This window comes from Pseudophryne corroboree, chromosome 1 (genome assembly GCF_028390025.1).
Source record: "Pseudophryne corroboree isolate aPseCor3 chromosome 1, aPseCor3.hap2, whole genome shotgun sequence".
In the NCBI taxonomy this organism is placed as follows: Eukaryota; Metazoa; Chordata; class Amphibia; order Anura; family Myobatrachidae; genus Pseudophryne; species Pseudophryne corroboree.
In genome coordinates, this window is record NC_086444.1 from 210,793,207 (window position 1) to 210,807,231 (window position 14,025).

General features: G+C 46.2%; 1 protein-coding gene across 1 annotated transcript in view; it reads right to left on the reverse strand.

Annotated features, from left to right (window-relative positions):
• Nucleotides 1–14,025, reverse strand: part of RIOK2 (RIO kinase 2) — a 143,819-nt gene that overhangs the window by 55,815 nt on the left and 73,979 nt on the right. The window contains exon 5 of the mRNA XM_063964061.1: nt 9,911–9,999. Within this exon, the coding sequence (XP_063820131.1) occupies nt 9,911–9,999 (89 nt within the window). The remainder of the gene's footprint in view (nt 1–9,910; nt 10,000–14,025) is intronic.

Consider the following 14,025-nt stretch of genomic DNA (forward strand, 5'->3'; position numbering starts at 1 on the left):
CAGATTGTCTTGACATAAGTGCAAATCATGAAAAGCACATGAAAAATTTCCTTTAAAAAAATACATCTTTCATAATGCACCTAAAGTTTGTATTATTTTGCAAGCACTTACCCAGCTGCAGTCCATCCTGCCCACTACTCTTCCACTCACCTCTCTACTGATTCTGTAAGACTTGTCCTGCGGCACTCCTCACCTACGGGGTACACTACTACAGCCAACCAGACTCTCCACCAGCCTACAAAGTTGTAACCCACCTGTCATCACAGCATACCATTCTCATGTCAAACGCCACTCTCACTGGCCAGCTTGCCTGTGCCCACACTAACACAATGTGTAGCTTCCCCTCTCTTATCTCAGCTATGCTACTCCCCATTAGACTGTAATCTCTAATGAGCAGGGTCCACCTTCTGCTCCTCCTGTGCATCATGCCTACTGCATGCAATGTACGACACTTGCTTGTTCCGTATCTTAACCATCATGTCCTATTTACAGATTAGGCTTCATTTGATGCCAGTTTTGCATTAATACTTCTTGAATATTGTATATTCTGTATTTGGTAGTTTTGTGCCTGCTTTTCATTTCTAATTTTTGTACTATGCTGTTTTTCCCTCTGTACGGCTCTGCAGAATTTCTATTGTAAAGAAACCATATTTTACAATGATTGTTTAAACGAGCCCCGGATTTGCTTTCTAAACATGGACTCCTGTAAAATGTAGTAATGTGACTTGCCGTTACTGTGGTGGACATTGTGGCTAAAATAAAATAAAAAATAGAAAATAAAGTTGCAGTGACATCATGTGGCAGATGTAGGAAATGCAGAGCTTTAGAAGAAACCAAAGTTCAGAAATTTGCATCAATATTGGCCAAAATGCTCAAATAATGAAGTTCTGTATATCGAGTATGGTTACTGTGACACCCCCGGCAATGTCCCTGTATACGACTTCTCAAAGCTACAATATGTGCCGGTTGCATAGGATGCTGGGAAGCCAATCACATGACTGCCCAAAACTGTCTGCTTCATTTAAAAGACCCATAGTATGCCATCCAGCTTTACAAGCACCTGTTATTTAAGGAGTGTTATATGTATGGTTTCATTGGATGTTTACGTATTCTGGTTCATTGTCTGCATGTTACAGTAGCTAATGCATTGACTTCAACCTGTCCTCAAACCTGACGCCACCTTTTAAGTTTTGTGGCTCCACAAAGCAAAAGTGTATAAATCTTCTTGAACCATTTGCTATTTCAGGTTGTTCAGTTTAGAAAGACTGTTCTATCTAATCACAAAACTATAAGAATATAGACAGCAATATCAGACCCAGCAGATGATCAGTTAAGAACAGCTCTATATGGACCTATATGCATTTGGCTACTGAACCAGAAGGCACAGCTTTCCCATTATAGTGGCATTTGGATCACATATTAATCACTGCAGGAGTACTTGCTAAACATAGTATTAATATCACATAAAGCTATAAATGCAGACTAGAAAAGATAGCCCATTAGAGACCGATCCAGTGTTGTGATTTATAGTTTTCCTGAGACACACAGTCCTGACAAACAGAGCTGGACTGTGCTACTTATAAGTCCTGCAGAGATAGAGGTTGGGAGTTGCAGCCCAGTTCAATATAGATAGGAATGCACAAATGAATGTGGGGAAATTTGACAGATTACACATTCATCCAATCAGATGCTCCATTCTACCAGTTCCCACCATAGAGAATGGCCCAGCGATACACAGAAGGGACACTGTGCTTAGGATGTACTAAGGGGAAAATCTGGTAAAAATCCTGTTTTCAGGGTTTTACCACATTTCCATATGTACTAAGCAAGGGATGCCCGGGCAGAGCCCTATAGAAGTTTATGGGTTTCTTTTTGCATTTTCCTGAGAGGGATTAGTTATGGATCCCTCCCAGCATACCCTATAGAAGCCTATCCAATCAGATCCCTCCCAGTATCCCACATGCACAGAGTGACTCCCGGGACCGAAACCCGGAAGTCCTGGAACCGAAAAGGGCAAGCTGTCCCTTGCGATACTAATCGCATATATTAGTACATCTGGGATTAGTATCAATGCAATATGTGGTGGAATGTACTGCCCATTGTTAGTACATCCTGCCTTAACACAGCTTTCAGAGCCACATGCAATGCAGATGCTCACATAGCTGTTTGCTATGGCGCGTGCGCAAAAATCATGGTGCATGCATTACACATCGTTTATGCACAAATTGCTGCTGCGGTTGAGACTTACTAATTAGTATTTCATTGCCTACGGACAATGACAGTGGGTGATCAGTCCCTGCACAGACAGACACGGGTATGTACACTAGGGATGGCACACCCTGAGGTGCCACGTGGCCCTTAAAGTGGTGCCCTGGATTGGTGGTCCAGGAATAATTATAAATTTTAATTGGCAAAACCAGTGCATGCATTTTCCAAAATAAAAGATGCAGGAAAACAGAAACAAATCCTGTCCCTCGCCACATAACTGAGCCGAAGGGTGACATATAAACACAAATGACTTCATTTTATATTTTTTTCAGAATTTCTCAATAAGAAACTTTTGGCCATGGGGTGCCGTGAAAAAAAAAATTCTGATAATCTATGGATCCGTGATGAAAAAACATTTGGGAAACACTGATCTAGACTGCAAATTAGAGAATACCAGCAACCAAATCTAAAACAAACAATACAAAAAAAAGGTTTGGAGTAGAATTCAAGCGAAAAAAATAAACAAAAAACACTGATAGCTTTATGGCTACATCCACCTCTTCTCCTACAGCTACTTCCGCCTCTTCTCTAAATACACACTTGCCAATAAAATGAGCGACGCCGCTCATTTTCCCCTTCCTGAGCGACGTTGCTCATTTTAAAATTGGTAGCGGGTATGCCGCCTGCGACGATTGATGCACGGCCCGTGGGTCGGCAGCGATCGCCGCTGGCTGCAGTGCATGGAAGCTCGATCTGGACTGTCGTCCAGGAGCTGCATGCACGGTCTGCGGCTGCGTGATGTCACTGAGCTCAGTGTGTATGGGCTGCCGCCGACTGCCCGGCCGGGAAAACACTAGATGACGTCACTCATAGAGCGATGTCTCCTAGTGTGTATGGACCTTTACAGCTTGGCCTGATTGTTCTTTTTTCTCTGCTTGTAAATAAACATCTGATTAAACGTTCATGCTCTGATCTGGCAGATTCAGTAACCAGTGTAACCGCAGCAATGCTGGGTACACACCTGCAAGTAAATTCTGATAAACGAGTTGTGACCGGACACTTCCTAAGCTCTCACTGACTTGCGGTCCAGCGGTCACGGAATGGGTTTAGGTCACACGGGACCTAGCCAATTAGGGGACTTCCCGCTTACCATCAGTAACGCCTGTTACTGACTCCACCCACTGTGCAGTGGGCGGGTACAATGTTGCCACCACCAGGTTCCTTAATTCCCTGGCACCACATTTCTGCTCAGGCTCCTACCATTGGCAAACTGCTTGCTGCTGTGTATGTGTCGACCCACACTGATCACTGACCAGGCCTCTGCATGGCAGCGTGGTGGAAGGCAGAACTTGAAGACGCTAGGTTTACCCTGTACAGCCGGAGGACGGGACTGCTAGTAGGCATTCCTGGGTGTCGCAAGATGGAAGGCAATCATGAGGCAAAAGATATTTATTTGCTCAAATCAAATCCTGAGAAGGACCCTCCCTGTTTTCAGGGGAACAGCATACAATAAGATGTTCACAGCAGAATAAAGTGAGATGGTATACCTCACTGAGGCGCGCAGGCCCCTTTTTATACAGTAAAAACACACTGCATCTCATGGGGTAGTCCCACCCAGAGTCTTTTTAACCAATCAGGATATCTTAGAAAATACAAATAAATACACGTTACATTTCAAAAGAGTTAAGAATTGGATAAAGCAATTTTCTTCTACTTTTCATATATGAACCAAAAGCAGTGTGCTTTCCCAAACAAAACCAGGATTTATGGTCTTACCATTGTTAAATCCTTTACGTCCGGGCTCCTATAGGTTAAATTTTATTACCCAGCAACCCTTGGGCCTCCCGAAGGAAGACCAACACTCTTACCGAGTCACAAACTCTCAAGTTAAAGGACACACTTAACAATCTAGGGACATTATCCATGCAATTCAGGTGCGTCCAGGAGAGCGTCCTGTGTCCCCCATGGACTCAAAAGAAAAGGATTTAACAATGGTAAGACCATAAATTCTGTTTTCTTTTTTGTCCACTAGGGGGCACAGGATTCATTACGCTGGGACGTCCAAAAGCTGTCCTCGTAAGGGTAGGGAAGCTGCTGGACTGCGCTCAAAACCATATGCCCAAAGGCTGCGTCATCCAACGCAAAGGTGTCAAACGTATGAATTTGTAGAAAAGTGTGGGCTGAAGACCACGTGGCTGCTCTGCAGAGCTGCTCTGCTGAAGCCCCCCGCTGAGCTGCACAGGATTCTCCTACTGAACGGGTGGAATGGGCCCTGACCCACTCCGAGGTAGGGAGCCCAGCAGCCTTGTAAGCCTGACAAATAATCAAACGAAGCCAACAGACTATTGTTTGTTTTGAGGCCGGAAAGCCCCGTCTGCGAAAGTCATACAGGACAAATAAGGAATCTGACTTATGAACTGCCCTAGTTCTGTCCACATAAATGTGGAGAGCCCGCACCACATCTAATGATGCTTCCATTTGGAAGGAACCCGTTAAAGCTGGAAACACAATCTCCTGGTTCACATGAAACTTAGAGACAACCTTAGGAAGCAGAGTCCAAGGCACTGCCCTGTCCTGTGAAACACTGGGAACAGAGAGTGGCACGACAGAGCACTGAGGTCTGATACCCCGCAAGCCGAAGCAATCGACAGCAGGAAACATGTCTTCTAGGTGAGCCAACATAAACCCACTGTTTCCAAAGGCTCAAAAGGAGATTTCTTTAATGCCCCTAGGACTATAGATAAGTCCCACAGAGCTACAAAAGGAGGCTGCACATGTAGTACTCCCTGAAGAAAAGTACGAAATCTGGCATCTGGGCTAACGGTCTCTGAAAAAGTGCAGACAGTACCTTTAGGGATGACAATCGGAGTCCTAGGTGCAGACCTGACTGCAGAAAATCCAACAAACGTGACAGACGAAACCACTGGGAAAAGTACAGTGGTGGCTTCATTCCAGAGGTATGCACAGTAGACTGAAACATCTGTGGACACACATTTACTAATCGTGGTTAGGCCTTCCCTTAGGAACCAGAGCTGCTTTCACAAAGCACGTTCAGGCTAATCTCCTCTATTTAAGCCCCCAGTCTGACAGGGAAGCATCAGTTACTAAACAAGGAACTGCAAGGGAGTTGGGGGAACAAAATGTATTAAAACCCCCCCACACATAACAATAAGAGAGAAGGATGAACCACCACAACAGAAGCGTTGGTTATTCATACAATATTAATAGGTCCAACTAAAGACCCGTCCAAGGGAGGGCAGCCCTGTGTGCCCCACTGGACTCAGAGGAAAGGATTTATCAGTAATTAGAGAACTCTTTCACTAGCTCTAGATACATTACCATTTGGGGTAATGATCTCCTATATTATAGCCCAGATCTGCGACTCTGTGCCTGGGTCTCTAACACTGGGCGGAGTCACAGATATGGGCTAATCTATGCAGATCAGTGACGCCTGGCAATGAGGAGCAGCTGGCACAGGTATGGCACAGGCAGGGGTGTGTGAGGGGGTATGCCGTACAAACACCAGCTTACTGTGTGCTTGACCCCCCACATCAGCACGCTCAGCAGGGGCTCGCTGGCGCAGGACAGCTACACTCTGCCACACACCATGCTTCTTCTCAACGCACATGTCCCCAGTCTTCCGACCAAGGTCTGGTCCAGCCGAATCCATCGTCCCTCCGGTCCCACGGCGGTGATGTGAGCCCGGAAGGAGACTCTCCGTCTGACGCTGAGCGGGTCTCACTCCCGCTCCCCGTCTGAGCGCCGGTGCCTCTCCCCTGCTGGCTGTCACAGTAGCCCATGCAACGGCCTGACACAGCGAGGATAGAGGCAACCCTCCACCGCGCTCCCATTTCCCTCCCCCAGCTCTCCGTCCGATGTTCCCTGTAGAGCCGGACCCTGCTTCGGACACTATGGCTGCCTGCTGTGGCCAGTGCGGAACGCTGGATGTGGGGCGGCTGGCAGGGGGAGATGTGAGGCAGAGCGGGTTACGTGGGAGCAGAGCCACCGCAGACTGCAGTGCTCCCTGGCTGTCCGCGACAGCGCTATAGTTACCCTGACACTGAGCCCAGGTAGCCTGCGGCCCAAGCGGAGGAACACCTGCAACCCCCGGCCTAGCGCCGCAATGAGACCGTACGAGAGAGGCAGACATGCCATGTGTGTGCGGGAGATGCTGCTGAGAGATGGGATCATAGGGGTCGAGATTAGCAGTGTGACCGATAGCTGTTAATGCACACCCTCCAACTACCTTTCTGGCAGGTACAGTACCCGCAGTGTCTCCGCAACCCTCCACCATCCGACGCACCTGCCGCGTCCCCACCTGCGGCACCCACAGTTCCCCCCCCCCCCCCCAAATGCGGCGCCTCCAGAGCCCCTACACCACCTGCGGCCCCCACTCCCTACCCCCACCCGTAGCACATCCAAACCCCGTCCCCCATCTGCGCCCCCCCCTCCACCCGCAGCATCTACAGACACCCTCCACCGCAACCACCCCCTCTCCCACCTACAGTGCCTCCTGACCCCCTACCCCACCCGAGGCACCCCCAAACCCACCCCTCCACCACCCGGAGCGCCTCCGGACCCCCTCCCCCACCACCCCCACCCCTCCACCACATGCGGTACTTCTGAACACCCTACACCACCCCTCCCCCACCCGCAGCACCTCCCTCCCCCATCCCCCGCACCCCCACCCCTCCTCCACATGCGGCGCCTCAGTACTTCCTACTCCACTCTCTGCCCTCCACACCACCTTTTTAACCCCCTCCGTCATCCCTGCCCCCTCCACTCACAGCATCTACAGACACACTCCCCATCCACGGTCCCCCCCGCAACCGCCCCACCCGCTTCGCCTCCTAGCCCCCTACCCCACCCGCGGCACCCCCACACCCGCCCCTCCACCACCCGCACCGCCTCTGGACCCCCTTCCCCATCTGCCGCACCTGTCCCCCCCCCCACATGCATCACTCCCGGACCCCCTACCCCACCCGTAGCGCACCCGCCCCTTCCCCACCTGCAGCGCCTCCGGAACCACCTCCCCCATCCACAACATCCCCGCACCCGCCCCTCCCCCACCTGCGGCACCCCCGCCTTTTCCACACTCGTAGCGCCTCCGGATCCCACTCCCCCACCCGCAGCGCCTCCCGACCCCCTCCCCCATCCGCGGTCCCCCCCACACCCGCTGCATTCTTTACATTGTGCCCTGCAGGCGCTGTTCGCGCCGTCGCAAGGGGCTACGCCCCCTTCAAAATCGGACGCCCTTTCATTGTGCAATATTAACCCACTAACAAAACTAGGAATGCAGGTAATACCCCATATAATACAAATATTGAACCCTAGAAAGGCGTGCAGGGGTTAAGGGGGCGTAGCCCCTTATAACGGTGTGAAGAGCGCCCGTAGGGCGCAATGAATCACCTAGTTATTAACAGTTTCCTACATAGCGCAGCATATTCCATTGTGTTTTACAATTGTAAACAACAACAATGATAAAACAAAACTGGGTAATAACAGGCAGACAGAGGGAATTGCTCGCAAGCTTACAATATATAGGGAAATAAGCATTGATATGGAATCCTGACTTTCTTCCATCCCTACATAAAGCCTGGTTTTAATAATGAAATGTAAACGCATCAGAGCCATTTCAGACGTCTTTGACCCGGGAGGCCATATGTTCTCCTTTCAGCAATTGTGGGACAACGCCACATTTCCCAACTTTTTATGTATCTATGGATTTACGTGTCCTTTAAATCCCCTCAGCTCAAGTTTCAGATTCCCCACCGTTACACTTCACTCTTTATAACGTTTATTAAGCCAAACCCATTTGGAATTAGGTAACTCCACCCAGATTTGATAGCAAAAGACCTCAGCTGCATATCAAACTCTCTGTCACTGGCGTGGTCTAATGATTTATCAGCGGTAACTGATCTTCAGGGCATTATTGATCCCATGGATAGGATAATGTAGGTATTAGGTTCCTCTACACTACAAGAGGTCCACTTAAAAAGCCTCCATAGAGCTTATGTTTAACAGGTACAGTGCAGCTACATGTTTCCAGGGGAATCTGGTCATTGCCCTAAGTGTAATGCCTCGCATGCAGATTATTGTTACCGTAGCTAAGAAAGATTTCCATAAATGGGTCAAGAAAACAGCACCTTTAATTAACGAGATACAAGCTGCTCTCCTATACCTCATCTATTCTGACCGCAGAGATGCTTTAATAGATAGAGGGGTTCAGCGTTTCTACAAGGAATGGGAACCATGTATTATTATTTCACTCATCTATTCAATCTCAAATTATTGAAACCTTCGAATCAACCACATGGCATCTACTGCACCAAACTGCCTGACCTGGAGTTTTCAGTCAATAAGCTGACATGCGAGTTCTCATTGCATAATAGATCTCCCTCAACGCCCCCTTCCCTCCCCCCATCACATTTATCATTTTTTTTTCTCACCTCTCTGTTATGTAGATTTAAGGGTGACATTTCATTGTATGAATATATGCTAATAGTCATCGCACCTGGGATTGGAAACGGGTCCTTCCTGGGTGCGGCCCGGCATTGGACCATGAGAACTGGCTTCCCGACCCGGCATATGAGATCATCTCTGCACTGCCTCTTCCTATGCAGTGAACAGGTACCGGGTCGCATCGACCCGGGAAACCCGGTCACACTGCACCTGACCCGGTAATAGCCCAGGATTAACCCTTCTGTATTCCCGGGTTGAATTACCGTGCCAGGCGACCTGGGAATTCAGGACTGATCCTTTCACACCGCACAGCAACCTGCGTCGATCCGGCAATATATCGGGTTATTTGTGCGGTGTGAAAGGGGTATCAGTCTGCTTGTAGAGCTCATCATAAAAACAAAACCCTTTAAACGAGGATATTATTATATGGTCATCCCTTAATATTTCCACAAGACACACAAAAAGCAACAGAAAAAGGAGGGAGCGCAGCAGAGAACCCGTTTTATAAAAATCAGGTTTTTTGTTTCTACTCATATTGTAGATTCCATTTGTAATGCAGTCTCCATGTCACAGTGGGATCTGAAGCTCACTGGAAAGACAGGTATTTACTATATGGAAAAGGACAAATACAGATGTGTCCTCTCTCATCATTGCTGCAGTCACGTTAAACAGCCCTTCTAGTCACGCCTAGTCGTGAGCGCACTTACTAACGCCGATCGTCTTTTTGAGCATCCCCACCCCCCCGAAAATGCGTCTTATGACATCGCTATGCTACAGTGCGTTCACAGAAATCACAGTAACGTAGCATTTCGTATGCAGATACCGCTGCAGTCGCAAAGAGAATATAGGCACGCTGCATATCACTTTAATCCCCAGGGTCTGCTTGTGCATCTTATTGGCATAGCAATGTGAATAGGACACATTGTCTGCAAAATAAGACGCCCGACTTTAGCAGAGTTTCCCGGGAACTGCCGCCTCACTCACGCCAGGAATCTCATGGTGTATGAGGAGATGTATGAGGACACATCTGTATTTGCATATGAAGAGCAGCAAGTCTCTGTATGAAAAACATTACACTGATAAATTGCTTATTTGTGACTTACACAGAACAGCCATATTGTAGATCACAATCTTTTCTGAAAACAAATGATTGGCACAAATATACTGCACACATATATTAGATAAACTGGTACAGAAACCGCAGTATAAAAACTATTAAGATAAGATTTGTATAACTTACAAGGGATAGCCATTAATTAGCTCCATCACTACTGCATGTCTGTTGTAGTCATGTGGCTTTGGAACTGGAAATCCTCTGTCATACAAGGCCTAGAAATGAGAGAAAGTTGCACTTAACATAAAACAAAAGGAATAAACAGTCAGCAATATCATATACTGTACATCAGTTGTACACTTCTAGCGATGCATCAAGCCAATTGCTAAAAGCTATATATGAACATTGTATTCAGCTGCTGCTTGTCCTGCAGACTAATCTGGTATATGCTGCGTTTTTAAAGCAGTATTGCTAGACCACGGAGCTGGTGCAATACAGCCCGGACTGTCCTGCTCAGTCAGGATATATACCGTAAACGGAATGCGGCCAATTTACCTACAATCAAAATCCCGAAGGTCAAACTATCGACAACCTTTGACAGACAGTCAAAATTCCGACATGGTCAAAATACTGACATTTAAAATACCGACAAGGTCAAAATACTGACATTTACAATGTCGTTAGGTCAAAAAGTTGACATGATTTTTTAATTGAAACCGACTTGTTCATACTTTACAATCCCAGTGGACCTGGAGGGGGAATATAATAGTGTGCCGTGCGCAGCGAAGCACTGTGCGCGAGGGGACGCGGTACACTTGCACGGTGTCCATGTCGACATACACACGAAAAAAACAACATTGAAAAACTTGTTTCGACTTTTTGACCTGTCGTCATTTTAAATGGCGGTATTTTGACCTTGGTCAATTGTTGTCAGTATTTTGACAGTCGGGATTTTGATTGTAGGTGTTTCATACTAAACCCCCGTAAACACATCAACCCGCTTTACAGAAGATAAAAACTTAACCTCACTCGCAAGAGTGGGTATGCCATGCGCTTGACAGAGTTGATTCTCCTCTAGCAGCTGAAAAAAATTGGAACGTCACTCCAAACTGAACACAATATGCAATTGTACTCTAGGTACCAAAGACAGCGCTTAGTAATACACAAAAAATGCTCGGTTTAAAATGCTTTGTTACACATATAAGGGCATTTATGTGAACAAGTTAAAACATGACTGACTTGAAGCAAGCTGGGTGATGGAAAGGTCGTCAGAGAGAGTCCCACTAGTATGGTCCTTACGCGTTTCGCTGACTTCCAGGGGCAGCTTTATCAAAGGTATATACCTTTGATAAAGCTGCCCCTGGAAGTCAGCGAAACGCGTAAGGACCATACTAGTGGACCGTGTGGCACTACTATCCAGGACATTTGGACGGTGGACCTTCTTCAGAACAAGCCTGGGACTCTCTCTGACGACCTTTCCATTGCTAAACGGAGAACCTATTTCCCACAACCGGTGTGTTGAAATCTCTTCATGCTGAGACATCACCAGGGAATGTGACATTTGGTTCCACCAGGATCGGTAACTATTAATGGAGAGACTTACCATTCATACCCAGGAAACATAGGTCCACCAACCACTGGTTATTTATTAGTGCCCTGCACACGATCACCCAGCTTGCTTCAAGTCAGTCATGTTTTAACTTGTTCACATAAATGCCCTTATATGTGTAACAAAGCATTTTAAACCGACCAAATAGAAATTGAATAAATATTGATTAATCCTTTCCACCTGTCTGCATACATCTGTCTTACTTTTAATTTTTAATTTTTTTGTGTATTACTAAGCGCTGTCTTTGGTACCTAGAGTACAATTGCAACCCGCTATACAGTCTTCTCAGGATGGAATTCCCTAGCAGGGACTTCATGCACCAGGAGAAGAGAAAAGCTGGCTACCCAACTGACACAGGAGCCAGACTCATCAGCCCGGACCCAATACATCACCAGTCGGGACACGCTTACACTTCACGGTCAGTGGCATTACTTCTATTGTCACTATTTTCAAATGTTGTGTGAACACTCTTAGGCTGGTATCCAATTGACTGCGCTATTTTACCATACTCAACGGATTGGCCCAGGGCTATCAAATGAGCCCAGAGTCCAGGAACTTATCCCGGATCGCGTGTTATCGGCCAAGAATGGGTCATTTGCCACATGATAAAAACGGGCTATAATTGATAGCCTGATAATGCTATCAGGCTATTTTAGCCCATTTTTGCCGTGCATGCAATTGGATACTGGCCATAAGCTCCTTCCTAATGAAGTGTGCAAGTGTCTGCAAGAGCCTTCAATTCGTAATAACGCCATTCATGGGGCTACTCTTGATGGAAAGTTTTAGTTATTAATGAAGACTTAGCATCTGAAGAAATAATAGCAGTGACACACACAGACTAGAACATGTGCCAAAATACAGAAGAAGGGCCCATAATAGACCTCATCACATGAAATATTAAACAGAATATATATTTATAACAGTTGTACATTAAACATACAGATTCTAAATTAGGATGATTAATCAATGTACAAAGTGATCATTTAACATTTGGAGCAATACTGATTACCAACACGGACAAAAGACCCTTGTGCCCAGAATAAGCCAGACTGATCTGCAGGCATTTAGCTGACTGATATACAGAAAACCCAATTACATTGTGGAAGTTCAAGCTTAAGGATGACATTCCTCCCTGGGAACAGAAGAGGCAATTTAATATACTTCTTTCAGGAGGACGTTTGTTAAATATGTCTCAGGCTTCCAAAAAGGTAATGAGAAGAATACACAGAGGAAATACCAAATCTCCTGAACAGCTTTGTCACTACAGCGCAACTGTGACAGATATTAAAACATCCCACTCAAGGCTGTTGAAAACAAAAAAAAAAAAAATCGAGATCTTATTTGGAGAAATATAAAAGCCTGAGACATTCCCAAGATTATATCTTACTTGTGATTTTGCTGCATTGGGAATCCATATTTATTACCTGACAAGCAATCCTTGCAACAAAATTAACCACTCATTGTGGTCTTGTTCCAAAGCACAAATGTTAAAAAATATGAACATAAAAAGGTCTTATGGTTCAGATTTTAGAATCCAAATAAAATATTGCGGACTGCGTACAGCCGCTCTCTGTAAGTTCACTTACACATGCAGTCACCCTGTATTGCTAGATCTGCTACTAAAGCATTTCCAGCTGGACTGGAAAAGAGAGCCGGATTGCTATGATGAGCGTATGTAGGTATAGGAGGGCCTACAGCAGGCATGTCTAAACTGCGGCCCTCCAGCTGTTGTGAAACTACATATCCCAGCATGTCCTAACACAGTTTTGCTGCCAGTGAATGCTAAAGCTGTGTCAGGGCATGCTGGGATGTGTAGTTTCTCAACAGCTGGAGGGCCGCAGTTTGGACATGCCTGGCCTACAGGCATCTCCTCAACTTGATGCTGTAATGCTAATACTTCATCCTGCAGTCATTGTCATTGCTGTCAGTGGTGCAGCACCGGATTACGACACACTGGGGGGAATTCAATTGTTTGATTGTCTATTAGGAGAAAACAGACACCCAACTGACATTTCAAACAATTGAATATCCCCCTATGAATGAGACCCGTTCTCTGCCAAAGTTATCAATTTAAAACAAACCAATATGATTTTTAAAATATCTGACCATATATTTTAAAGGATATCCTTGAATATTGGGCCATTCTAGTTTGCAGTTAGACTATTCCATTGAAATGTATGACATTTACTTATAGCCTATAGACAGCAGAGAGATATATAAAACAAATTCAGAAAAGGCTAGAGGCAGGGGTACATAAGCGAGCATGAAAATGGAATAAAAGAAGTGACCCATGATAAAAAAAAACTTGTGCTCCACCTTTATATGGACAGCTTTGTAAAGCAGATTATCACTGAGTAAATTAATATTGTGCTGGTCTCTAAATGCTACCAATAAAAGGTTTTGCTCTGAATGGATTTAGAAGAAATATTACAGAAGTGACCACTGTAACTCAGCCCTAGGTGCCCTGCGGTCGCTGGCCACACACCAATCCATGACCCAGGGAGCTGTCTCTGGGAGCACCCCCCCCAAAAAAAAGGGGTCAGGTGTGGCTGCCAAAGTGCACAATGGAGCTCTTAATCTGCCCCACCAACTTCAATACGTTAACTTTGCAGCTGTGACTTAGAAAAAATAAAAATGACAAGCTAATAAAAAAAATGTGAAGCCACCATAAACAGCTCACCCCCCCCCCCCC